General features: G+C 37.4%; 1 protein-coding gene across 3 annotated transcripts in view; it reads left to right on the plus strand.

The window, feature by feature from the left end:
- Positions 1-25,836, plus strand: part of LOC113511971 (bifunctional heparan sulfate N-deacetylase/N-sulfotransferase) — a 137,888-nt gene that overhangs the window by 81,299 nt on the left and 30,753 nt on the right. For all 3 annotated transcript variants that reach the window (XM_026895716.3, XM_026895717.3, XM_052894577.1), the window contains 3 exons: positions 2,810-3,004; positions 18,591-18,843; positions 19,483-19,645. In XM_026895716.3, coding sequence (XP_026751517.2) covers positions 2,810-3,004; positions 18,591-18,843; positions 19,483-19,645 — 611 coding nt within the window. The remainder of the gene's footprint in view (positions 1-2,809; positions 3,005-18,590; positions 18,844-19,482; positions 19,646-25,836) is intronic.

Here is a 25,836-nt window from a genome sequence, read left to right on the forward strand (position 1 = left end):
TTTTTTTTTAATACTATTTGACTAATAACAGCTTATATCCAAATACGTTATTTTAAGTTGTAACGTTGGTAGCATTCCGTCTACAAACAGTTGAAGTTCAAACGTTCGGAAAAGTGAAAATGTCTACTTATTATGTTACGTATACGTAGAAATCTCAATTATCTTATTGAGACGTAACTGGCATTATACAATATTACAGATCTTATGTATGTTATAAGTCCTTAAAAAGTCAAGAATGGAGTCAATTCCGTAGCTTATTGACTTGTTAACCAAACCCGAGATAAAATAAACGACTTCTTTTTATTGCTTTATAATAAAGAGTAAATATGAACTTTAACACTAAATTTACTTCGGGAAATTTATTTGCAATGTTTTCTATTTTCTTTGTTGGCAACTTTTTATGGCGAAAAAGCGAATCTTTCACAGTAATTTATAACGTGATTTACTGTAATTACGGCGGATGTCGTGTAGCTAGAACGATAATATTTTATTTTATCGGCTTAAAATTACGCCACCAAGATGAGCGGCAGGGGCGGCAAGTTTTGCCGACTCAGTTGAATTTATAGCAAAACTTGTGTTCGGGCTAATTAATGGAAGCTGCTTCGTGAACGCGTAGAAAACTCCTTGATTTAATGGTGTATTGTTTTATTATCGTATACCCTTAACTAATAGGTTTATTCGCCTACTAATCCACAGTCTATTATCTGCAGTATCGATTCCGTACTTCTACGAAGACATCGTAAAAAGTAAAAAAAGCAGTTTGTACTGAAGTATAAGTCTGTACTTTTATTAAAATGTTTTCGGATATGTATTTTGAACATTTGCATTTTCTAAGAAAATTATTAATTTAAATGTATTATAATTGTTTTATAATTGGGGACGTTCGAAACATCATCCAAATGCTTATAAATTTTAATAAGTTTCATAAAATGTACTAAACTAATTTAGGCACAAAGATTGTTTCTTAAAATTTATTTTTCTTGACGCTTGTACACACATTAAGTTACAACTACAGGAATAACAACCCGTTATTTCTAATGTATTATGCATTCCTTTATACATGAAGATCTCTGATGTGACTTAACAAGCGACGAGTTTACATACCCTCCGAAGAACGAAGCAGGTCATACTTATTAAATTTTTAAATGATCCAAATTGGAATTTACCGAGTTCATTCCAGCTGGAATAATAATATGCAATCTAATAATATTTTTAATGTAAATATTACTTAGGTTCATATTCCTGCCATTGATGTTTCCAGTCTGTTGGCTCGGGCATCGCTTTCATTAGAGCAGAGAGGCCACAAGTCTCCGCCGTGGCTCACAGGACTTCAGACGCCTACGGATAAATATTTTCACAAATTCCGCCTTTATTTATTTTACGCTATAGAGATAAACCTTAATGGCTCTTTGATGTGGCTCCAACTTGGAACGCAGCCTCAACTTTGGCAGTCTTTGATTGATTTTCTTCTGAATTTTGCTACGGTAAATAACTTAGTAGCCAATACACATTAAATTTTAATTATTTACCTGATTGATTAATGTTGACCTTAAAGTCTTTTATTATTATTAAAATGTATTTTTATATTTAAGTCTATCTATTGTAATAAAGGGAAGATTATTTGGATTGATAATGGTGATAAAATGTTGACTGCTTACATGTTTTATGTTTATCTTGAACTCTGTCTTTCTTGGCTTTTCCATAAACAGATTTCTGAACGTATAAACCATCATTTTCATTATTGAAATTAAGTTATTTATACCCGCCATCTAAAAATATAGTGTTTTCTATTTAAATCACCTTTTTAATATTTTTACTAAGTTTATTTGTGATTACAGCATGAGCTATGAATAAGAAAACTATACATATTGCCATCTAAGATATTATCACACTAAATACTTCATCAACTAGACTATCTGCTATCTGTATTACTAATGCAAAGACACATTATTTTGCACCATTGACAATTCTCTACAATTCCCAATAGCAGGTTTCTTGCACGGTATTTTTCATCACTATAAAGAGAAGACCTATTATTTTGATGACCTCCATAGCGCAGCGTTTGATAGCATAGTCATCATTTTGCTGCGTGTAACGAGGTCCCTGTAATACTTGCGGTCCGGCCAATTTAGAAAACGGATTCTTCTAAATGGGTTCAGGTGCATAATTCTTCTACAATGATTCTATTTACACGCCAATGCTTTACGTGGTAGATTGAGATAACGACTGTGTTCCAAAGACTTTATATAAATTCCTTGCTTTATCTACGTCCATTATTTTATCTATATTAATACGAATAAATATCCCTACACACGTATTTGTGAAGATTTATCAATTACGAATCCTATTAATTCTTACTATTATCGTTAATGCTAGTTAAGATTACTAAAATTATAAATGTGAATGTTACTTTGTTTGTTACCCCTTAGTGTCGTGTTGTCATGTTAACGGCTCAACCGTTCACATGAAATTTTGTATACACGTACCATATAGAATGAATAGGGGCATAGGCTATATATATATATATATATATATATATATATATATATATATATATATATATATATATATATATATATATATATATATATATATATATATATATATATATATATATATATTATTTAGGATATCTATAGAAACTCACGCTACAAACATAAAACAGCGACAGTAAAAAACAAAAACTCGCTTTTTTAGTTTATCTGTCAGTCTCATTATACATTGCTGTCTGTACATATACATTTTCTTGCATACTCGCATATTTGGTTAATACTGTGACTTTGCAATATTAACACTAACAATATTATAGTCTGGTGTGGCGTGATCGTGTGCCGCGGCCTCTGGCACAATGCTCACTGCTGGCCTCGCAACAACAGCAGGCAGCGCGCGACCACCGTTCGGACGCGCGCCTGCGCATCGACGCCAAAGTGCTGGTCATCGTGGAGTCGGCCTACTCAAAACTTGGACGCGACATCGCTGAGCTGCTTGTCGCCAACCGTATACGGTAAGATCGCTGATTTCTGCAATACCTGTTTTTCTTTAGGGAACATAGAATTGCAACCAAGTTGACCATCCACCTGACAGAAAGTGGTGACGATCATATATAAACATGAACAGCACCATGGACATAATAGTCTATGTCATAAAGGAGTTCCTAAACTCTTAAGATAACGGAACATTCATCAAATAACTTTTATGGAAACCCATATCAAATGATTACAATAAAAAACACTTAAATAAGAACAAAAATTTTATAAGAAATATTTGAAAAGTGAGACTTTTTATTCTTTACTTTAACTTTCAATATGAAGAATGAAATAGTTTCACTCTTATAGATTTCGCGGAACCCTCGTGACTTTTCTACGGAACCTCTAATTTCTGCGGAACCAACTTTAGGAATCATATCATAGAGTTTATAATACCCATGGTACGCCTCATGCGATGTCATTTCTAAAAACTAAGGTTATGCCTCCATACCTTGTAATTTTACTTCCATATCTCATCATTTAAACTTAAGTAATCATACAAATGCTTCATGGCAGAAATACGAATAGGATAGGCACCATCGGATGTTTCATTTTGATATTATAATTTGTATAATCAATATTTATATATTCATTATTGGGCCATTATGTAGATATTTTTATACCACTGAGGTGGCAAACAAGCATATGGCCCACTTGATGGTAAGTGGTTACCATAGCCTATGAACACCTGCAATACCAGAGGTACTACGCGTGCGTTGCCGACCCTGAAGACACCTCTTTACCTACCTTTACGCTAGGGTATATAATGAAAATTAATATTATAATAGAATTGAAGCATTTATTAGTTTTTCATTGATATAATTAAAAATATAGAAACAAGTAGACAAATCACTCTAAGCAGAGTTTGTATTAAAAGCAATTGGCAACTGATTCAATTACATGTATTAGGTCATAGTCATTGTACGCATTACTACTCCACTAATATTACATTCGTTGGTCGTTAAATGATATATAATATTATAAAAAAAATCCGTATATCTGTCTGTAGTTAAAGTTGAAGTAATCGAAATCCAAAGACGATGTCGTCTGTTGCCATAGTGATAAATACACTTTACAAGTGGCATATTACATATTCTTCGTATATTAAACTAAATTATAACTGCATATAACTACTTTCAATTTCTACAGACAACACTATCACAATTTAACGGACTAATTTTACCGACATTTTTTTTCTCGATTCAATTAACAGTCAGATTAGTATCACAAAAAGAAAAATCGTCTATTTCGTGATGAATAATTCAGTAGTCATTAATAAGAAGAAAGCGCAAGTGATTTTAACGCTCCGCTGGCAACACTAAAGTCAACCACATTTGAAATTATTATCGAATTAATGAAGTGAAACAACAGAAAAAAAATCTTATTTATCATTTATTATCATATCTGTTAAATTTCTACTTACTAATACATTTATTTCAGTAACAATAATCTCTAATTATTGTGAACAATTCCAAATAAATATCCATTAAATTGGAAGGTCATGTTTCTTGGAAACGTCTATTTCTCTACTTTATGAAACCATATAATAGAATTTTCCAAATGATATAAAGCTATAAAACAAAATCTTTTGTGTTTAGCATTTTATTCGTTGTTATCATTTCTCATATTTTCTATCTGCCTAAGTTAAGAATAAAAAAAATAAGAGCACAATAATATACTATATCTTCACTATACTATTATGTTGTTGCTGAAGTAACTAAAATATTTCGCCTTAAATTGACTTAAATTAAAAGTGACCTATGTAATTTATTTGCCAGGTTCATTTCGTAGATGTTTATTACGAAGCCGTAACCGTCGTATATTCGGTCCCTTTGTTTATTTTTCCTTTTCGGTTGCGAGACGATCGCTCGTGCTCGTTGACAGCTAATATGCGGACGAATTGATGTACTGCCTGTGCAAAAGGATTGGGGAGGATCCTATCTGATACGGAAAACATGGCCCCATATATTATAGTCAGTGAGGTTAATTTAGATAATTTTAGATATTTTGCTCTAAAACACTCCATTAACGTCAGTGACTTTATATACAAATCGATAACGCTGTTGTTTATTCTTTTCTGATTTGTTGTTTTGTATTAACTTTTATTGTTATATCATTGCTGTTATGTAACATAAATAAATAAGATTAACAAGAGGGAGACTTTGTACAAAAGTTGTTTGCTTGGGTACCTCTGTCCTATTTGTGTTTCAACTGTGAAGCAGTTGTGTTTCGGTTTGAAAGATGGGATATGGCAATGAATTCACAGGCTACAGAGGACTCAGGTGTTATTACCTGAGTCCTCAGAAATAGAATAATAAAGCATAGTGGATGCTTTGCCATTCCTCAGATGTTATCATGGGCGAAACAGTATACTCTGTTATGTCCATGGTACTGCACATGTCTATAGGCGATATAAATAACCTTTGGCATTGGAAAAATTTTTGTTCGTTTGTTTTTCGAAAAGTAAGGGTTGTAATCACCGTTAAATTAATGCTTAGTTTTTCAAATCATTGTCAAATATATTTTCGGTCTTTTGTAATTCATATTTTTTTAACATAGTTATTAGTAGTTTTACGTCACGTTAGTTAATCAAAATGTCAATATCTTTTTATTAGTTCTTTATACATATATTATTTACCGTCTACAACTTAAGAAGTTACATAGATTTTTATATCTAATTTTATCAAGACGTTCTTACTCAACGTAATAAACGATAAGAGTGATGGCCGTAGCCGTCTCGAGCCACCGTTCGAAAAGAGTCCAATGTGTTTGTCCCGCAGTTTTCCCCCCGACTGTGTCATGAGACTTTTTGCTCCTGTTCAGTTAAAAATCGGTTTCCTCTTGAGCCCACCCGACGGAGCTACGCTTGTTCATGAAATGTTTGACGACTGCGAGAATTAGTTTTCTTTCGCCATATTTTTTGCTAGAACACTTCGAGGGTTGGCTCTATTTGATATATATCATTATACTGTCACGCTCTATTTATCTGTCTTTTTAACCTACTACTGTACCTAATAACCATCTTGCTGTAACAGGTCTTTTAAATTAGAAACTATAAGCAACTTAGTTATTTAACGTATCTTTACTAATTATTTTTCGATACTAACTTATATAATATTATTCTGAAAGTCAGTCTAATTGTAACGTTCCAGCGATTACGTTAGTAATTCGGATTTGTTGTGAGATTATCAAATTACCTCTCTAAATGTTTTAAATAAATAAACCGTATTTATGATATATATATAGATAAAAAACTTTATATCACTAGACATTTACGTGAACGAATTCTCGGATATCATGTAAGGAAAACATATTTTTTATAATACACGATACCAAAATAAATCCAGCTACTTAAAGAAAGTAAAAAAACTTGTTTGCTTGTTAACAGTTAAAATTTGGATTTGCTTTATATAACTAGCTAGTATATGTATTGTATATACTCGTAAAAAGGCGTACTCTTAAAGATCGTAATTTATACTTCGCTTACAATTATTAGGAGTGGATCTCTCTCCCTACTTATGTTTTTCCATCCAAATATAATCTGCACCAATTTAAGGCACATGTGAATAGGCTATTCTCAGGCCCGCGAGCTGGGGTGCAGAAAGCGCTGTATCAGGTAACATGTGATAAATTGCGGGGTCTTTCAATAGTGAAAAAAAAAGTTTCAGTCATTTAACAACAACGAAGCAGAAAAATGAAAACTTTATATTTTCTTTTAAAATTATTGTTTCATTTAACACGACTTTCAGAAAAATCACATATGAAAAAAAGATACAAATCATATGACCAAGAAGAAATTCAATAGTCGCAAAGCCAAGCAATTCGTAGCTGATAGGGCAGTCCAAATGTTTCCCAATTGTATTACGTACTCCAAGTGCCTAAGTATTCATAAAGTGGAAAGTTAACACAGTAATTGCATTTAATTTGCGAATCAGCGTAGAGGGGCAAGTCAGTCCCATAAGTGGCGAGGGTGGCGCTCAATTTTGTTGATGAGGTACGGCCGACTTTCGGACGAGCCTTACAATGTTAACTAGCTTACGGCCCGCGGTTACTATTCTGTTTATTTTACTTTCCTGTTATCGTTGTTTATAAGATTTTCAAGCCAAACCTACCTAATAATATCTTAATATATAAAAATCCCGAATTACGATGTTCGTTTGCGATAATGATAATTTTAATGAAGTGTATTAGTATATTATTTTTTCCAGCTTCAAAGATAGAATAGTTTTTATCCTGATAAATGGCGTTGTTTCGAGATTTTGCAACAATAAGAAACATGGTTAGGTTGCGAGTGTCTGTATGAACAACTAGTATCTTAAAAAAAATATTCGTTATCACTGGTTTAAATGTTTATTACTCTTACTTTTATACTAATTAATGTTTATTTAAATATTTGTTCAGCAAATGTGATTGCATATCATGTTACATGTAGACAAGTAGATAATTAAGATTATGTAATATGTTTTGAATTGAGTATTGAATTCAATAAATTACAAGCCACTTTAATACATAACTGTAGTGCAATTGTAATAGTGAAGTAAATATTTGTTTATTTATTTTATATTCCATAAATAACATCCTTAAAAATATTCTACAAAGATACGACAGAGAGTTTGTTTGGTTGTTACGGATTTAAATGAAAATTATAGGACTGAGATGTGATTTGAAACCCCTGGGTTTTGCGACGTTATAAATTATGCAACAGCTAAAGCTCAGTACCAGCTAGTAAATAACAAACTATTCTAAGAGGATAAATAATTTGTATATTATAATGTAAAATGCGAATTGTATTATAAAGTAATACATTCTTTATTATATATAATGTACGAAACGAGATTATAACATAATTTCGCTGTATTAAAATATATGTATAATAATGTTTTAAAAAATTCTAAGGTAAATTATATGTTGGTTGAACTAAACTGTATAATTTTGAAAATAAAACAGTTTTATCTTAGAAATATACTGAGACCTATTTATTATAATATCTTTATTTATATTTGTTTGCAACTCTAAGATACGCTTAATGCGCTCATCTACTTTCCATAACTGCTTCTATTTGACTCTAGAGATAAGTAGATAAACAACTTCGTCCCATCAGTTTGCTTTTAGCTGCATAAGCAAATAGACTTCCTTGAAACAAACAGCGTCTGCTGCTTACTCACTAGCAAATCGATTCCAGAATTCGACATTAACAAAACTCAATTTTCATTTTTCAAAACAAGACCCTAATTGTTGTTTAATACGATTTGTTACTGCAGGAAAACGAAGAATATCAAAAATCGTACATAGTAATACTACAAATCAGCTAATAAAACTTTTTTTTGCTTAGAAAGTCAAATAAGCGGATGATGATCCAACTGATGGAAAGTGGTAACCGTTGTTGCCTTCAACATGAACAACGCTAAATGTGTCCATAGTACCCCTCATACATTGCCATTCCTGACTACAGTCTTCGGGAAACTGAAATTACGGGGTACCATAATTTCACTGCTTTAAGCCAACCAATGCTTTCATTACTTTCGTAAGTAAATAGGTATATCCATTCACAAAAAAATATCTCTTTATAGCACCATTTAAAATACAACAAAGTTCACATAATAAAGGAGAGATTATATATTTATAATATTATATAATGTTATTTGTCTGCCAATTAAAAATAATCATTTTATATATTCAGTAATTGAAAATAATGTCCTTACCAAATTAATTGAAATTGAAAATTTATACATATATATATGTATGTATGTATGTATGTATTTATATGTATATATGCATGTATGTATATTTAAGTATTTTTTCAGTAAGCGTCTGAAAATTGCCTCTCTATTTTCAACTTTGGGTTTTTGCCTGTTATATGTCCATATATATGGATATGAGTAAATACCTACATACCAATGTTTGCCTATAAAGGTCATTGTCGTGAAAATGTTTAAAAAACCATTTTAACTACTTTTGCTTCAAAGTTTAATAATTTCAGAACGCTTTCTTATTTTGAATCAATTTACTTTACTCGACATAAAACTGATCTTTTGTAATTAAAGTTACACTGAAATTATTTAATTATAGATCGTTTTTCTTCTCAGTAATAAAATCTCGTGATAGCTCTATTATTTATGTTTTCATTCCAATAAACGAGTACTATTAATAAACATTTTAGCATGTTGAATTTATATTGATTGTTTCATTTATCAATTATTTTAGTTGCCACCGTAATTTACGTTGCTCTTGTAATGTGGTTTAATTAGCGGATAATTCAATAACACCATCACATTTCACATAGTGAGACAGCAATGTAAACTTAATTAAATATAAAGCAAGGAAGGTGTAAGGTGACAGCTGAGCCGCGAGCGAACGGGTGCGACACCGCGCCGCTGCGCGCTCCGCTCATCTACGCCAAGTCGTTGCGGTGACAGTTAGTTAGTTAGTAGTGCCATTAGAGCACCCCGCGGCATCCCGCCCCCTATTTCAACGCCTAGTTCTCCATTAACGGTCGTTTGTGTCAAAACGACTTAATTACTTCACATTAATTCATTTCTACTGACACAGTTTCGTTTAATCTTTACAAAGACACCATTAAATGGCGGGCTTCAGGTTAAAAACGCTTCCTGTGTACTATAAATTAGCCAAGAGTTTTTTCTCTATGTCGTGGTTCGCAGCAATTTATTTTAATTCTACTTTGCACGGCCGTGTCTATATATTTTCTAGAACACAGCTGTGATAATACGTATCTTACTCGTTTATAACTTTGCATTGCAATCTGTTCTTAACGCCCATCACAACAAACGGGTAACATTGCCCCCTGTCCACACACGTGTAAGAACTAGTTTGTTTTAGTTTGATTGTTACGTCCACTTGACCCTTTTGTAATGTAAACGTTGGCGTCGTTTATTGCTCGTCGTAAACTCGGCTTTATAGTAGCACGAGAGAGCAAATCGCTTTTTTAATAGAGCACTAATGGATATTCTGTTGCTCGATACCCCGGAGGCTGCCCTATATAGACCCTTCATCAGTCATCAACCTAGTTCGTTGCGGTTCAATATAAATCTTTTTTTTTTAGAAATACAGGTAAATGTCGTTCTGTCAACCGGATATTTCATTTAAAAACTAAAATGTTCCTCTTACTTTGTGGAATATGCTATTCCTTCTGATATTATAAACGTAAAATTGAAATTATTTGTTTACCTAATAAAATTTAATACACACATTTTTTGGGACGGAAAATGACATAGAAATACTTGTTATTCTGGACAATGAACATTACCCGGTCCCGTGGACAAAATCGCGGGTTAAAACTAGTTAGAATGTAATTTTAATAAAAAAAGACCTGACTACGCTTCAGTAAGAAAGCTTGTGGCGTCCAAGCTAGAATAATTACATTCGTCTTACGACGTTTTTGCCATTAGAACTACCGTACCGTCGCACAGACTAGTTCGCTATTCAAAGTTTTGTGACACTATTTAGAGTATTTAGTAGTCGTAAGTAACTCTTACGACCCACGTCACCTTAACTCAAACATCCACCTACGACCGAAACTTAATTAGCAATGTCATATATCAGGTCATTGTGACCTTACCCAAAGGATAAGTAGTAATACATTCTTAATTGGCCAAACACGAACTTTGGTCCTAAGCTCTACGCATATGCAAAGTCATCGAAGTTTGCTATTTGCCAAGATGAGTTGAACGGAGGGACAGATTAACTAATGGCTTCAACCACAACACAAGGTAGCTTAGCCGAAATATCGCGATAACGGTTGTTATCACAGGGAGCGGTAGGTCATCCGGGTCGCATGTCCTAACATTACCCCACCATACTGAAATTGCTCGCGCTCCCTTATCACAAATTAAGCTTTGCCTTATTCAGTTCACGATTAAAGTAGGACATTTCGCGCGTTCTAATTTAAACCGGGCTTTCAAGTTTAATGGCAGGACACTAATTAAGGTAATTAGAAATATGTTAAGGCAAAATAGTAGACAGAGCTCATTTGACTTTTGAAATAAGCAACTCGGGCCACTAATATTGGTATCGACATTGTTCAACTTCATATATAAATGTTAACAAATATAGCCGATTAACCGTGCCCATCTATAATCCTGTTGTAATGCATAACGTTCACTTTATCTCTCATAAGTTATAATATTTAAAGTAGATTGCGCATCGTTCAGACTTTTAAATTTAACATACATAGAGATCGTTAGGTACAAATAATTTTAGGATTTTTATTGATAAGCGAGCCAATTTTGCGTTCAATATACGAGTGTAACTATACAAAGTTGCAATGAGTGCACTATACATAGGTAGAGAGAAGCGGACTGGTACGGGTATGTAAATGCTATTTGCAAGTTACCGGGCCTCTAGTGCACTCGTGCTGCCAAATTGATACGAACCTTAACTGGAGCAAAGTGAACGACTGTTGCTTGATATATTTTAATATATATTTTACATATATAAAATATCGGGATTAATACACGCAAGTCAATTACACACATTATATTTTAATATAAAGAATACTCGATATTCTTATATTAAAATATAGTATGTACATTCGAAACTTTCAGTCACACCATTTCATTTCACGGTTTATCAGCGAATTTTTTGTTCATTTTAAGTATATTTATAAAGCTCAAAAAGAGTCTAAATAATCTAGAAATGGATATTTTTAATGGAAAATTAGAAAGTATTCTGAAAGCGAATGTTTGGACAGTTTCAATTTTCAATATTGCCAATCAACTCCGGTCGTTTGTTCCGTGTTTGAAAAGGGGAGGCTATGGCTGTTGCTATTTAAATTGTACAATTTTATGACAAGGGTCGACCGTCATTGCTTTGATTAGTATTTGGTTAAGGTTATTGCTTTGAATTTCAAGCGTCAATATTAAGACACCATACTTTATTAAGTTGTGATTATTCAAGAGCTGCCATGTTTTACTTAGCTTGAGTTAATAAAACAGAATTGACTACCTGATAAAAAACTCAACTAATTCTGAAATGTCTGAGATTTATTACTGTTCGCGACATTATTTGTATATATCGTAATTTATAGTTGTTAAGTCCCTAGTTAATCGTTTCTGTATTCTGTTATTTTATATAGATTTACATAGATTTAAGATAGTGTAAGTTAAATAAAGTATTCCTTTGCGTGTTGTCATTATTACCTACGAATAGGAATAGAAATTGTAACAATAAATAGAATTAAGAACTTGTAAATTGCAATAAATAAACGCTATAGAGTACCGATCTGAAGAGACACGCGTCTCGTTCTTTCTCGCCCCGTCCCGCTCGCACAGATCGCTAACGCGAGTTGGAAATGTTATCGTGCGAGCGGGCGGGTATAAAGATAGGCCGCCTCTCGTCGAGCGGCATTCGCTTCCGGGCAGCGACGCACTACACTCGAGAAGAAATAGGACAAGAAGAAAAAATACTCTCTTCAGACGGTACCGGAGGCTTCAGAATAGTAATCGCTGTGTTTCACTCCAGCCTGAACCAACGCCCCTACAGTCCACGCTCACCGAACGGCAGTCCACACCGTTCATCGTGGTCCTTCGAGAAGCCGGATTGCTGGAGGAACACCGTTGGTACATCGAGAAGCCGGATCGCTGGAGGAAGACCATTCTGAAGCCGGATCGCTGAAATGCCGACTACGAGAAACATGAAGTCGTCGCAACAAAAAATCGCCGTCACCGAAGCCACAACGTCCGCCGCCACGTCGACTACGGCCGCCGGAACGCTGTCCGTCGCTGCCACGCCGTCCGTTGCTGCCACCACGTCGTCTGCGGCTGTCAGAACGTCATCTGTCGCTGCCACGTCGTCTACCGCCGCCACCACATCGACTACGAACACGTCCGGCGATACGACGACCACAGGAGCCACGGAGACTACCGAAGCCACAGGAACGACAGAGGAGACAGCAAGGAAGAAGGAACCGAAGCACGGCACGGCACGCACGGTTCGCACCACGGCCTCGCAGAAGAAGAAGGCTCTGGCCAAGGCACGGGAGGAGCTACTTCGAAAGGAGGTGGAATTGGCCGCCGCACGTGTCGCCGCCCTGGAAGCCGAATCAGAGGACGACGAGGAAGTAGAAGACGACGACGCTACCGTCAGAAGAGAACGAACGTCGGATTGGGTTCATCGAAGCACGCTGGCACTCACGATGGAGCCGCATGTACCAGAGATAGAAGAAGTCACCGGCAAGCATCAGGGGTTCGTCCCATCGAGACCCGTTGAAGAGGATTCGAGAGCGCCGCCGCCACAGCCGAGCAGCGACGCACTTCACCGGGACCACGCACGCCACGTTGACCCACATGCCGCCATGCCTACGATAGCAGCAGCGATGCAGTCGATGAAGAAAGAAGAACCGGTGCTGAAGGTGGGCATCGATTGTAATGAGTTTGCGATCGCCATGCAGATGGCCGCTCGCAACATACTGCCCTCCACAGCGTCAAGAGTCACCGAGTTGCCAGTCTTCAATGGATCGTCGAGCGAGTGGTTACCATGGAAGATGGCCTATGAAGAGAGCGCAAGTCAACTCACAGAACAAGAGAACCTAGCAAGACTGCGCAGAAGCTTGAAGGGGGCCGCAAAGGACGCGGCACGCTCCCTATTCGTCGGGTCTACGACCGCAGAAGAAGTAATGAAGATGTTAGCCGCGAGGTTCGGCCGCCCTGGAGCACTCGTCACAGCCGAACTGAACAAACTCCGCGCGCTACCACGACTCTCGGACAACGCAAGAGACGTCTGCCTCTTCGCAAGCAAGGTGCAGAACGTCGTCGCCACGATACGAGCGCTGAACAAGAGTCACTACCTCTACAACGAAGAAATAGTGAGAAACGTCACAGAGAAGATGCCGTCGGTACTACGCTTCAAGTACTACGATTTCGCCAACGACCAACCGGAGGGACAACCGGACCTCATAACACTCTCTCAGTTCCTGCAAAGGACCGCCGCACGATGTGGAAACTTCGCCCCCGCCGAGGAGATACCGTCCGAAGACCGGCGGGAGTCCGCTCCTAGGAAGACGGCGAAGACATACACGACGCAGGAGAAACCCGCTACACCACCGTGCCCGATGTGTCGACGAGAGGGACACGCTCCATCGGACTGCAAGACGATGAAGGAAGCAGACACATCGGCGAGATGGGAGTTAGCGAAGACTCATAGGCTGTGTTTCCGTTGCCTCAAAGTAAGAAGATTTCGCCACGCCTGCAAGAGCAAGAGATGTGGAGTGGATAAGTGCACGCAGACTCATCACCCTCTGCTGCACACCACGCGACAACAGCCGGAGAACGAAGTGACAACACACGTCATCGAGGACAAGTCCGCCGCAGTCGCCGCATCGGCAAGGGAAAACGACAAGATCGCGTTCCTGAAGATCCTGCCGATACGAGTCACCGGTCCCACGGGAACGTGCGACACCTACGCGCTACTGGACGACGGGTCGACTTGCACCATCATCGAGACGGCGGTGGCGGAGCGAATCGGTGCTACGGGTCCCCCCGCACCATTCTACATGGAAGGTGTGGCCGGGGCACGGATCAACGCAGCTCAATCGACGCGTGTTCACTTCAAGATCCACGGGCGGAATTCACAAGAATACACAGTGGGGGCACGGACGACGGACAGACTGCAGTTATCACCGCAGTCGGTACCGCGCAGCGTCATCAAGGGCTGTCCACATCTACAAGACATAGAGAGGGAACTGGTCTATGAAGAGGGCAAACCGACGGTATTGTTGGGGCAAGACAACTGGCACCTACTGCTGGCCCACGAAATCAGAAGAGGATCCGACACGCAGCCGGTCGCATCACTCACCGACCTGGGATGGGTACTGCACGGTACGAGTCGCGGCAGGACAAGACAGCAGGTGCACAGAATCAGCCACATAGTGACGACACATGAAGAGGAACAATCGATGGAAGAAATGATGAAGCAACATTTCGCGCTCGAATCGCTGGGAATCGCACCGAAGAGGTCTTACAATGAAGAAGAACGTCGCGCCCTGCGCATTTTAGAAGAGAAAACTCGTCCGCTACCGGCGGGAGGATACGAGACGGGGTTATTATGGAAGAAGGACGACCCTGTGCCGCCGGATAACTACGAATCGGCAATGCGACGTCTCCAACTGGTCGAAAGGAAATTCGACAAAAACGAAGAACAGTGGCCGCGTGAAGATAGTTCAAGCGACGATAGTCAAGCGAAAACGGGAGAAGAACGCGTACACAAGCTACAGAACGCGACGCAGTTGTCTATAGCATTACCCGATCCGTCACGTTTTTCTAATTGGTTGAAACTTGTTCGCAGTTCAGCACGGGTGTTGCAGTTCATCGACCTCCTGCGACCGACCAGTCAACGCTGCACCGCCATCCGAAAGAGAAACAAGAAGAAAGAGAGCACCGACCCCACTTGGACCCGCACGAAGAAAGTTGATAGAGAGAAGACGAAGATGAAAATCAAGAACAGCAATAGTCCATCTGTGTGTTTCATCCCCATAGACACACACTACCTAGATCGCGCGCGACGGCTATGGATTCGCGCGATACAACAAGAGGCGTTCGGCGACGAAATCGCAGTATTGAAACAAGGGAAACAGCTGCCGTCATCCAGTCGACTCATACAGCTGTCAGTCGTCATAGACAACGACGACATTCTGCGTCTTCGATCGAGAATAGCAGCCGCCGCCGATCTGTCAGCCGAGCAACGAGAGCCCCCCATCGTCGACGGAAACCACGCCTGGGTGCGCCTATACATCGCATGGGTGCATCGGAAACTTCACCACGGCGGCTTCGAGATCACCACGAACGAGGTGCGACAACACTTGTGGGTGTTGCGCCTACGACACGCCGTCCGCAGTGAACTGAAGAGGTGTCAGCTGTGCCGCCTACGAAGAGCAAGACCGGCGCAGCCGTCAACGGGCAACCATCCACAGAGCAGGCTGGCGCATCATCAACGACCGTTCACGTTCACCGGCCTAGACTACTTCGGGCCTATGACCGTGACAGTGGGCCGCACTCACCAGAAGCGATACGGAGTGCTCTTCACCTGCCTAACGACGCGCGCAGTCCACCTAGAAATCGCCGGCAGCCTCAGCACGGACTCCGCCATAATGGCCCTGCGGCGCTTCATAAGCCGCAGAGGGTGTCCCACTGAGCTATGGTCCGACCAAGGCACCAACCTCAAAGGTGCTGACGTCGAACTGAAGAAAGCAGCCGAGGAAGCCATCCAAGAAGAGTCATCAGTCCATTTCATCCGGTGGCGCTACATTCCCCGAGCGCACCCTTCATGGGAGGTGCGTGGGAACGGCTGGTGCGTAGCGTGAAGACCGCACTAGCCGCTACGTTGAACGAGCGGGCCCCCAAGGAAGAGGTCCTCCACACTCTGCTGGTCGAGGTCGAGCACACCCTCAATAGTCGACCGCTAACCCACGTGTCAACATCGGCAGACGACGACAGCGCCCTAACCCCCAATCACTTCATATTGGGCGGTCCATCGCGCGTCCCACTGCCAGGCAGCTTCACCGAGAGCGACGCGGCGGGACACAAGGAGTGGCGTGCCAGCCAGAGGCTAGCTGATTGCTTCTGGAACCGGTGGGTGAAGGAGTACCTACCCGAGTTGCAACACCGGCGGGAGCCCCGAGCTACACACGGAGCCATCAAAATGGACGACCTGGTCCTGATAGCTGATGGGACCTTGCCTCGCAACACGTGGCCGCGAGGCGTGGTGGTGGCGACCTACCCTGGACCAGACGGCGAGATCCGAGCAGTCGACGTGCGGACGAACAAGGGCATCCTACGGCGACCCACTAAGAAGCTGATCATACTGCCCACATCGACATCGAGCGACGCGAACACGAGTTAACTCCAGCTACGAGAGCTGCGGCGGGAGATTATGTTCGCGACATTATTTGTATATATCGTAATTTATAGTTGTTAAGTCCCTAGTTAATCGTTTCTGTATTCTGTTATTTTATATAGATTTACATAGATTTAAGATAGTGTAAGTTAAATAAAGTATTCCTTTGCGTGTTGTCATTATTACCTACGAATAGGAATAGAAATTGTAACAATAAATAGAATTAAGAACTTGTAAATTGCAATAAATAAACGCTATAGAGTACCGATCTGAAGAGACACGCGTCTCGTTCTTTCTCGCCCCGTCCCGCTCGCACAGATCGCTAACGCGAGTTGGAAATGTTATCGTGCGAGCGGGCGGGTATAAAGATAGGCCGCCTCTCGTCGAGCGGCATTCGCTTCCGGGCAGCGACGCACTACACTCGAGAAGAAATAGGACAAGAAGAAAAAATACTCTCTTCAGACGGTACCGGAGGCTTCAGAATAGTAATCGCTGTGTTTCACTCCAGCCTGAACCAACGCCCCTACAGTCCACGCTCACCGAACGGCAGTCCACACCGTTCAATTACAGAACATTAAACCAAAAAATTAATCGATGCTATGTTTATTACGTATCTGTATAAGGTTTGTAAAAGGTTTATTTATGGATAACTTTTTGGTAATTTTTTTATTAATATTTCACTGCGATTTTAAATATGATTTACCCGAAAATAACCAGTCATGTCCCATACTGCTGTATTTATAAAAGGTCAATGTTAGTCTTATTTATATAAAATACATTATATTAAGTATTCGCTTAAATTTAGGACATTTGAGCACCCTGATCTCTAAATATCATTGTCATAAAAAACCATTCCATATTTCGTATATGTCACAGTCGGTTCACACATTTAAATTGGATTACTGCTTTATTTCGTACTAATTATTCCTTTAACATACTGGAGGCACAACCCAGAACATTGAAAATCAAGCCAATGTAGAACAGTTGATTCCTTAATTGGCCCCTAATACGAATTGAATCCGAGATTTATGCAAGCCACCGCTAGGCATCGGTCTCTCCCCTTAAGTGCTGCCTCTTTACTGCGTTATTGTGTTAATAACACGCCCACTCTTTAAATACCATTAAAAATGTACTAAGTAATAGTGATAAATGATACATAATAAATAAATAATAAATCAGCGTCTATTTTATCATAAATATTGGTCCATATTCTATAGTACATACTATAAGTATTCATAATTAAATCTCAAAATTTCCGAATAGTTCAAATAACTCTGGCACATTAGTACCATATTATTAAAAAAAAGCAATGTTAATATTATACACATTATATTATTTTTAAAACTCTATATTAAGTCATCTGATCTACGCGGCAGTAATACGCTAATATGCGAGATTCCTGCTCTACAGTACGTCAATCATGAATTGTTATTGTGATTATCTGTTTGTAGTTAAAAAAGAAATGATGCTATTCGACATTACACAGCGCCATTTGGTCCCAAACTGATACATATATATACATAATTATTTTTTTATATCCATACATTTGTTGAAAACACCCAGACCATTACAAACGACGTACTCATAAATACAAACGTTTATGTGCGGGGATCGAACCTGCGATCTGAATTTGAGGTGGTATGTTAAATTGGTGCATCACCAAACTCAACTATATTATGCATAAATGTAATAGTTTATAATAAATAATTTGTGACACAGGTACAAATTAGAAGTAGCGGGCAAGAGTCTGCCCGTGCTTACTACTTTGGACAAGGGGCGCTACGGTGTGATTGTGTTCGAATCGCTCTCCAAATACGCTAACATGGACAAGTGGAACCGAGAACTGCTCGACAAGTACTGTCGGGAGTATTCCGTCGGCGTCGTGGGGTTCGCGACGCCTGGAGAGGAAACGCTCGTTGGTGCCCAACTAAAAGGGTTTCCTCTCTTCATGCATACCAACCTTAGATTGAAGGTAAACATAGATAGATATTCTTTATTTTTCCCCTCCAAATGGTTACAGTAGTGAATTTGGCAAAAACAAAAAAAAAATAGCACACTGAGAAATTAATATTCATACGATAAATCAAAAATATTGGCATCCTTTTAAGAGTGTACAAAGAATTGTGAGCTAAGGAAGATCAAAATGTTTGTTGTTTTTCGACCCGTTTCTTTTTGGTGAAATATTCAGTATAACGCTCCCTTATCGACTTCATTCTTTTAGTATTTATCAATATCAATATGCTATTATGACTGTAGCCCTCAGAGGGTACTCAGAGGCATTTGTCGACTATTACTATGGCGGAGAACATAGTATCCTATTTGGCTATTTTGTATATTTATATATATGAAATTTTATAATGAAAATAAATACTGTATAATTTTTAATAATAATTATTAATGGTATTTGATGAAATTTTGAGCACTTTGAAAATGCCTTCAATAACGAACCATATGGCGTCGGGTATTAATTATAACAATTTGTGAAATAGTACAAATGGATTTGTAACCGACTTAAAAAAAAGATCAGTTTATATGTTCGCCTGTATATTTTTTTTTAATAATATGAAATACTGTGTTGTGTTTATTTTCTAAAAATGAAATAAATATGTAGGAAGCAACGCTGAACCCTGCGTCGCCGGTGCTGCGGCTGGCGCGCGCCGGGGAGACGGCGTGGGGACCGCTGCCCGGCGACCACTGGACCGTGTTTCGGGCGAACAGCACCACCTACGAGCCGGTAGCCTGGGCGCTACGCCAAAACGAATACGCCTCCACCGGTGAGCTCGATGCATAATGCGCTTTTTCTGACGTTACACAGGATTTCAAAGAAATCACTGCAATCCGTTATTATAGAGAATAAAATGAAAAGAATGTGTAAGTTATAGACTAAATCTGTATTAATCTTATACCACCCCTTCCTTTTCCGTGGGTATCGTAAGAAGCGACCAAGGGAACTTAATAATCGAATGATGGACAGCATCCCTCTAAAAACATCACCAAAGCCTAACTGTGGATGCCAATCCGCCTGCCAAACGTGGTAACTACTGACAAAACGCACTAATAGGGGGAGACATATGTTCACCAGTAGACAGTAAGGGCTGATATCATCATCATAATTCACTATGTAGCGTAATTGACATATTTTTTTAAATGAACACCTGTCCATTATACCTACAGGTTTTGAGAAAAAACACTGCTATTCTAAAAATAATATGTAGTATTATACTAATACAATAAAATTGTAACTAGGCAATGTTTGTACATGGGAAATATTTAAGAAATTTTATGTCTCTATGTTTGTTCCGGCATCACGCAAAAATTACTACACCAAATTGGATGCAATATTCATAGTTGCGTTTCTGTAGATTTAACTTAAAATCTGATCTTTGTTTTATCTTGATATCCCGTCAAGAAGTGCTCTGAAATCATTAATTTATGAAATTTACGCCAACGAAGTAGCATACGAAAAGCAAATATAAAGTAATTCTGAGTTAGTCTAGGATAATTCATAGAATTTATCTGTGTGACACTGTTCAAATTCAAGCAGTTTAAGCATGGCTGAATAATAAACATTCTATTATCTGTACAAACTTAAAGTTTTTAAAATGATTATTATTGACCTCATATAAAATGTGTTCGCAAAGTGAACTATAATATTGTTAACTAAATAATTTCTTCAAATATATGTTTTAAAATATAATATAACACACTTAATTTGATTTTAATTAGAAGTTCATATTATTTTAAAACGGTTTTTTTCCGCAGTGCGTATAGCTTTCTACAGTATCCATCCACATAATTATATTATAGAATTGTGCGGAAATTACCGCGCGGTGGAAATTCGCAGTGCGGGTATACACTTAAATTGTTATATTTAAAGTACCAGGTCAGTTGTAAATAGTGTGTACTTACGTATGTTACTGGTTCTATCACACGGATTTGTCAACGTGAATTGTTATAAAAGGTATCATATAGTACCTACAGAATGAAATCGAAACCATTAGCAACCCTTTTCACAATCTGTTCTGAAAACTAAATCGAAAAGCGGTAATTTTTTTTTTATCTTTTACACTGATTCAGTTTTTACGATCTGGTAGCTATTTTTACGAATATGTATTATTCGATTTAAAATTTCACAGTCAATTATCAATCAATATTTCTATATAGTATAAAACAAAGTCGCTTCCGGTCATTTGTACCCTTAGATCTTTTAAAGTACACAACGGATTTTAATGTGGATTTCAGCAATAGATAGATAAATTTAATAAAATGGTTAAGAATAGTTCAATATTGTTTTGTGTTAATTTGTTGGGATATGACCATAATTGTTCAAGATATCATAAGAAATCAAACAATCTAAGTGCTTTCCTCGAAAATGCTGTCTTATTGTATTGCAAAATCTTTATTATTTATTATTACATTACATTTGACACATTAATTATACAAAATTGGACTTATCTATCTTACAGACAATCTTTGAGCAAACTGAATGTTCGAGGGTATAAACTGTACGAAAAGCTAAAGTTGAATCTTAATAATACCTAATTGTAATTAAACATAATCTTATTCTTTTGAAATATAACAAAATAATGTATAATAGAGTTGTTCTACTTTATTAGGACTACAAAACTTATTGGTATACATAGTTTGATTAAAATCTATATACATACCATCCCAGCCTTAGAATAACAAACTTGATTATGTAATTAGATATGGATAATATCTGTATATTATAGTTACAATATATGTATATTGGCCCAATAAAAGACATATTAAATATCGATTGTCCAATATATATATAATATTGAAATAAAGTACTCGATTGAAACAAATTGAGATATCTGACTGGTATAGGTAGTGAATGCTGGTGTGAATGACCTTTTTTCCGCCATCAATATCCAAGGAATCCAATATATACATATCGGATCGGTACTGATATTACCCATAGTTATAAATAACAAACATCTTTACAAACATTCACATTTATGATAATAAATGTCGCGGTTTTCCCCTTGAGAAGTAGGGTAAAAGTATCGTATACTTCAATCCAGGATATGGGCCATCTGTGCGCCAAAATCTTATTGAAATCCGGCCAACCATATAAAAATTATTGAACGACAAACATACTATAATATTTGCAAACTTTGTAATAATTAAAATTTACAGAATCTTATCGCTAAAAAACTAATAGAATAGATTAAAAAAAATATTCAGCATTTCAAATACGAATACAAAATAGAATAATAATAATAATATCTTCAAATTGAATACGTGGGCTGTTTACGTTTAAAGTATAAATAATAAGTGAATTGTACTCAAATTGGCCCTAGACGTTGAATAGTTTCGGTACCTGGCTAGCCGGTAGTTTGGGCGCCGAGCCAAAATGTATTCGCCTCCGCCGGTGAGCTTGATGTATAATGCGCTTTTCTGACATTACACACGTTATAAATAAAATTTTTTTTTTTACAACACAGAGGGCAAACGAGCATGCGGCTTACCTGATGGTAAGTGACTACCGCCGCCCATGATCACCCACAACACCAGCGCCATTGCAGGTGTGCTGCCAGCCTTTTGATGCAATCCTCTGAAGTACAATGGTTTAGCTCTGATACTATAGGTCGTACCAATATCAACGTTATAGTTATTATAATTTTGTGTTACTATATGTATGGTTTGAGTTATTGCCTAGTATTTCAGTCATGATTTCGGTTTCGATTCTAGTGCAATAGTAACTACTAGTAAGTACTAATATTTGTAATCATCGGTAGGTTTGTATGGATCTGAGCATTTTACGTTTAATTTCGTCATTTAATCAATAGAATACTTAGTAACTTGAGTGGTAATGGGTAAAGCATCGGGGTGACCATATGCTTATTTATTATTGTTGTAGAAGAATATAATTTCTTAATATTGTACATTTATGCTTTTTAAATTACTTTAAAAACTAAATTATTTAGTTTATCTTTAATTGTACGGTTATTACCTTTATACATTCTACAGTTTTCTTTCAGCTCCTCAAGGGTTGATTGTAAGAGATCCCTATGGGATAAGTCCGCCATTGTATAATTAATCATTTATCAGTGTTCAATCTGAATTATGTACAATAAAGATTTTACAATACAATACTAAGTAATATTGTCTTTTAATTTCGAAATTGCACACAAAATATCCATAATACTCGTACTTATATAATAAGAGAGACTTATTTCCATTTTCCTTATAGGTACATTGTATATTTAATGAAGTAAAGAAAGTTTTAGTATCCCGGCACTGAATCGTGCCTTGCTCACTTAATAGTTAAAACTTTCGGGAATGGTGAGAGAAAATTTGACCCATAGACAAGGATTAACACTTATCTTGATTGACACATGGAAATAGGTATATGTATAATCTCCAAAAATCTTTACTCGTTTTAAAAAAGGACCGAATTGCGATTCATCATCGCCATCATCATCTCAGCCATTATCTGTCCACTGCTGAACATAGGCCTTCCCCATAAATCATAAAGAATGGTCCTGATGCAAACCTGTATCCACAGATTCTCTGCAATATATTTGAGGTTACACCAGAGGGAGACTTTGTACATAAGTCGATTGCTTGGATACCTCTGTCCCATTCGTGTTTCAACCGTAAACCAATAGTGTTTGCATGACTGTATTTCGGTTTGAAGGGTGGAATATGGCGTGAATTTACTGGGTACGGAGGAATAACACATGGGTCCTCAGGAATGGCAACGCATGGAGGGTATTATGGGCGAAACAGTATACTCTGTTATGTCCATGGTACTGCTCATGTCTATAGGCGACGGTTACAACTTTACATCTTTACATCAGGTGGGCCGTCAGCTTGTTTGCCATTCTAAGTTGTATAAAAAAAAGGTCGTCACTCCATATAATGGGTAGTCGCCCTACGCTGCGTTTGCCCGTACGGGGTCGCCACTCAACCTTTCTTCCCCATCAGTTATCGATTCTTCAAGCTATGTAAGCAGCCCATTACCCCTTCAGTTTGCTTATCCTTAAATTGCATTTGTATTATATTAATTACTAGCTGCGTCCTACAGCTCCGCCCGTGTAAATCAATACAAAGTATCCTATGCATTAAGTTGTGATATAACTTACTCGTGTACCAAATATCATTTAAATCCTTTCAGTATTTTTGCGTGAATGATTAACAAACATCCATCCATCCATCATTATTGTTGGGAAGAAGGGGATTCTTAGTAAAAAAGTCAAACAGCTATTGCTAGCAATAGCTGTTCGATTTTCCTCTACTAATCCTCTCAGGTCGATCTCTACGTTGTTCCTCCTGGAAACCTTCGTGGGTTTAGTCTTGAGTTCGTCACGATGAGTCAGGTCTATTAGATCTGTTTTCATCCTCAACTATATATATAAATGTTTTTTATTATTTCTCAGATTTAAACATATTTTGATAATTAGTTTCCCTATCGGTACTCTCGTGTTAGTTTTGTCTGATTTGCTCACGATAGATTGTTTTTGTAAAACAAGAACTGAAATTGATTCCAACGGTGTTAACCTAGCTGCATAAGCTTAGATTATGTCCAAGTTACTTTAGTACTTTATAATGTAATTAAACCGTAATAAAAGTATTTAATTTTAAAACTTAATATACACCTTAATATTAAGGCAACATTGCGAATTAACAGCTGAACTCAAGTTATTGGAGACAATTTATTATTTTGTTATTCTAAAATCTTTATTATCATATTAAATTCAATTCCATCAAATGAGAAAACAGTCTTATTCATGATTGCTGTATGTAAAGGTAATTTCAATCAGGTATTTTTCTTATTAACTTTTATATAAGTATTTAATAAAAGACATCAATTGCCTCCTACACATTTAATTTTAAACACATAAATAGATACAAAATACAAATGTCTATCAACAACATCAGGCATGTTTTAATTCTTTTTATCGTCATTTGTTTTTTAAGCGAGCGTATGTACCAACATATAGCCTAGTATTTGGGTTTCCATTAAATAAGGGACCCTTTTAGTCGAGTGTGCCCACTCGTCGCGCACCGAAATTAGTGGACATCAGCTGAAATTCCTCCCGTTTTACGTTCAAGTGGTAACAAGCTCGTGGTGAAAGCGTGTATTATGTAAAATGGCCGTACAGGAGCCGAGATACAGGAAAATGTGTAACGCAATAACATAATACTGCCAAAGTAAATAATACTTCGTATGTTTTACATTTTTTTTTCTGTTTTTATCAAATACTGGTAATTTATTATTTTAATGTTTGTTTATCAGCACAAAATAAATAGCATATCACAGCGTAAAAAGTATTGCCTTTTTTCAGTTAGTAATAATAAATGTGAGTTACTTCATTATAGATACTCGAACGTAACCAGTTTTCTCAATTATTTTAATTAATTTTCTTTTCTCAATACCTACTAGTTCATGACCTTTTCTATACAACTTATACTTTGCATTTTCCCTCCTATCTCCACATTTCAAATGCCTCGAGCATATCTCTTTGCATCATTAATAAATAAGACATACGAAATATACTCGTAAGAAATTCACAAAAACCTTTTTTATTCTATTTGTTCATTTTGCACTGTTATTTCGATAAAAAGATGCCAAGATTGTTTTTTTATACAACTTAGAATGGCAAATAAGCTGATGGCACACCTGATGTAAAGTATTAACCGTCGCCTATAGACATGAGCAGTACCATGGACATAACAGAGTATACTGTTTTGCCCATGATACCCCTTATGCGTTGCCATTCCTGAGGACTCAGGTGTTATTCCTATGTACTCTGTAAATTTGCTGCTATAAATTGTATACTAAATGTGTTAACTATAACAGATTTTAAAACATGTTCTATTAATCACAAACCTTAAGAAAAACAAGTAAAATATTCTTATCTAAAATAAATGCACGTAGTCTTCAGTAGATTTAGTAACTAAAAGTCATTCTCAACTGCGTTGTTACACAAAG

The sequence above is a fragment of the Galleria mellonella genome, unplaced genomic scaffold, assembly GCF_026898425.1.
Source record: "Galleria mellonella isolate WM207_F2 unplaced genomic scaffold, CSIRO_AGI_GalMel_v1 utg213, whole genome shotgun sequence".
Taxonomy (NCBI): Eukaryota; Metazoa; Arthropoda; class Insecta; order Lepidoptera; family Pyralidae; genus Galleria; species Galleria mellonella.